General features: G+C 34.7%; 1 protein-coding gene across 1 annotated transcript; it reads right to left on the minus strand.

The window, feature by feature from the left end:
* On the minus strand, positions 250–1,256 carry LOC107607342. The gene is made up of 2 exons (XM_016309310.1): positions 1,019–1,256; positions 250–584 (listed from the first exon to the last, which is right to left on the minus strand). The coding sequence occupies exons 1-2, from the start codon at positions 1,254–1,256 to the stop codon at positions 250–252; spliced, it is 573 nt and encodes a 190-aa protein (XP_016164796.1).

Raw genomic sequence — 1,737 nt, forward strand, 5'->3', positions numbered from 1 at the left:
CTTCTAAAGTTTGAGAAAAGATTAAGACATCATCTATGTAAACGATTGCAAAGTTTGAATATGGGTTGAAAATGTCGTTCATGATTTTTTGAAATTCAGAAGGAGCATTTTTCAGACCAAAAGGCATTACATTCCATTCATATTGACCAAATGGAACTGTAAATGCAGTTTTATATCTGTCAGATTCTTTGATTTGGATTTACCAAAAACCAGATTTCATATCGAATTTTGAAAAGATATTTGCTGAATTTAGCCTATTGAGCAAATCCTTTTTGTTGGGATAGGATAACGAATCCATTGTAAAGCTTGATCTAAAGGTTTGTAATTGATGACAAGCCTGGGAGTTCCTTGTTCTATCTCAGCTTGCTTGTTGACATAAAAAGCTGTGCAAGACCAAGGACTTTTACTTGGACGAATTAATCCTTTGTCCAAAAGATCTTTAATTTCCTTTTGATAATGCTGCAAAAGCTGCTCATTCATTTGAATGGGGCGAGCTTTTGTAGGAATTTGTGATTCTTTGAAATCTGTTTCATAAGGAAGATCAACAATGTGTTCTTTCTTTTTCCAGAAGGCATGAGGCAAATCTGAATAGATAAACTTTTATATTGGTTTAAAAGACTTTTGATTTTATCTTGAACCCTTGGTTGGGAAAGTTGGGATTCAAGGGGTTTGAAAGAGATTTCTTCTTTCAAAAAACAAATTTGTTTGGTTTTGGATTCAATTTGGTTTAAAGCTTTCTAGGTTGGTGAGTCTAAAAATTCAAAGAAAGTTTCCTGTCCACCAACATAAGAGGTAATTCCAGGAAACTCTGCTAGGTATGGAAACAAAAGGATTGTAAAAGGTGTCCCTAAGACTACATTATTTTTTATATCTTTTGCTGTGATGAAATTAGTTGGAATCCTAAGATTACCCTTTCTCAACAAAGCATCAGTTAATTTTAAATTGATTTTAAGTCTTTCACCCGTTATCAAGCTAAGACGTTTATTAGTTTTTTCAAAATACTTTGTGGGGCTCAGACCTTCTTTAATACAATTTGAATCTGCACCTGTGTCAAAGAGTGCGATGGTTTCGAGAACAAAATCTTTAACGACAATTCGGATATTAACACGACATTTCATAAAAGAGAATATATTTATTAATCTCAAGATTTCTTTTCCATTATTGCCGTTAGAAATTTCATTTTCCTGTTTTTCAGAAAACTCAGGTTGTTTTTTAAGAGAGTCAAGTTCTTCATCATCAGACTCTTCACCTTGCATGTTTGACTTCTTGGATTTCCTTCTTAAGGTTGTTAATCTCAGTCTGGAGATCTGGTGCACGAAATTGTGATCATCAATGGCACCAATAACTTGGTACGCACAATTGTAATCTCAACTCTTTTTCACAACTCCGCACAACTAACCAGCAAGTGCATTGGGTCGTCCAAGTAATAAACCTTACGTGAGTAAGGGTCGATCCCACGGAGATTGTCGGCTTGAAGCAAGCTATGGTCATCTTGTAAATCTCAGTCAGGCAGATTCAAATGGTTATGGAGTTTAAGATAATTAAAATTTGAATAAAATATAAAATAAGATAGAGATACTTATGTAATTCATTGGTGAGAATTTCAGATAAGCGTATGAAGATGCTTTGTTCCTCCTGAACTTCTGCTTTCCTATTGTCTTCATCCAATCATTCATACACCTTTCCATGGCAAGCTGTATGTTGGGTTTCACCATTGTCAATGGCTACCTCCCGTCC

Source organism: Arachis ipaensis, chromosome B07, assembly GCF_000816755.2.
Source record: "Arachis ipaensis cultivar K30076 chromosome B07, Araip1.1, whole genome shotgun sequence".
Lineage (NCBI taxonomy): Eukaryota > Viridiplantae > Streptophyta > Magnoliopsida > Fabales > Fabaceae > Arachis > Arachis ipaensis.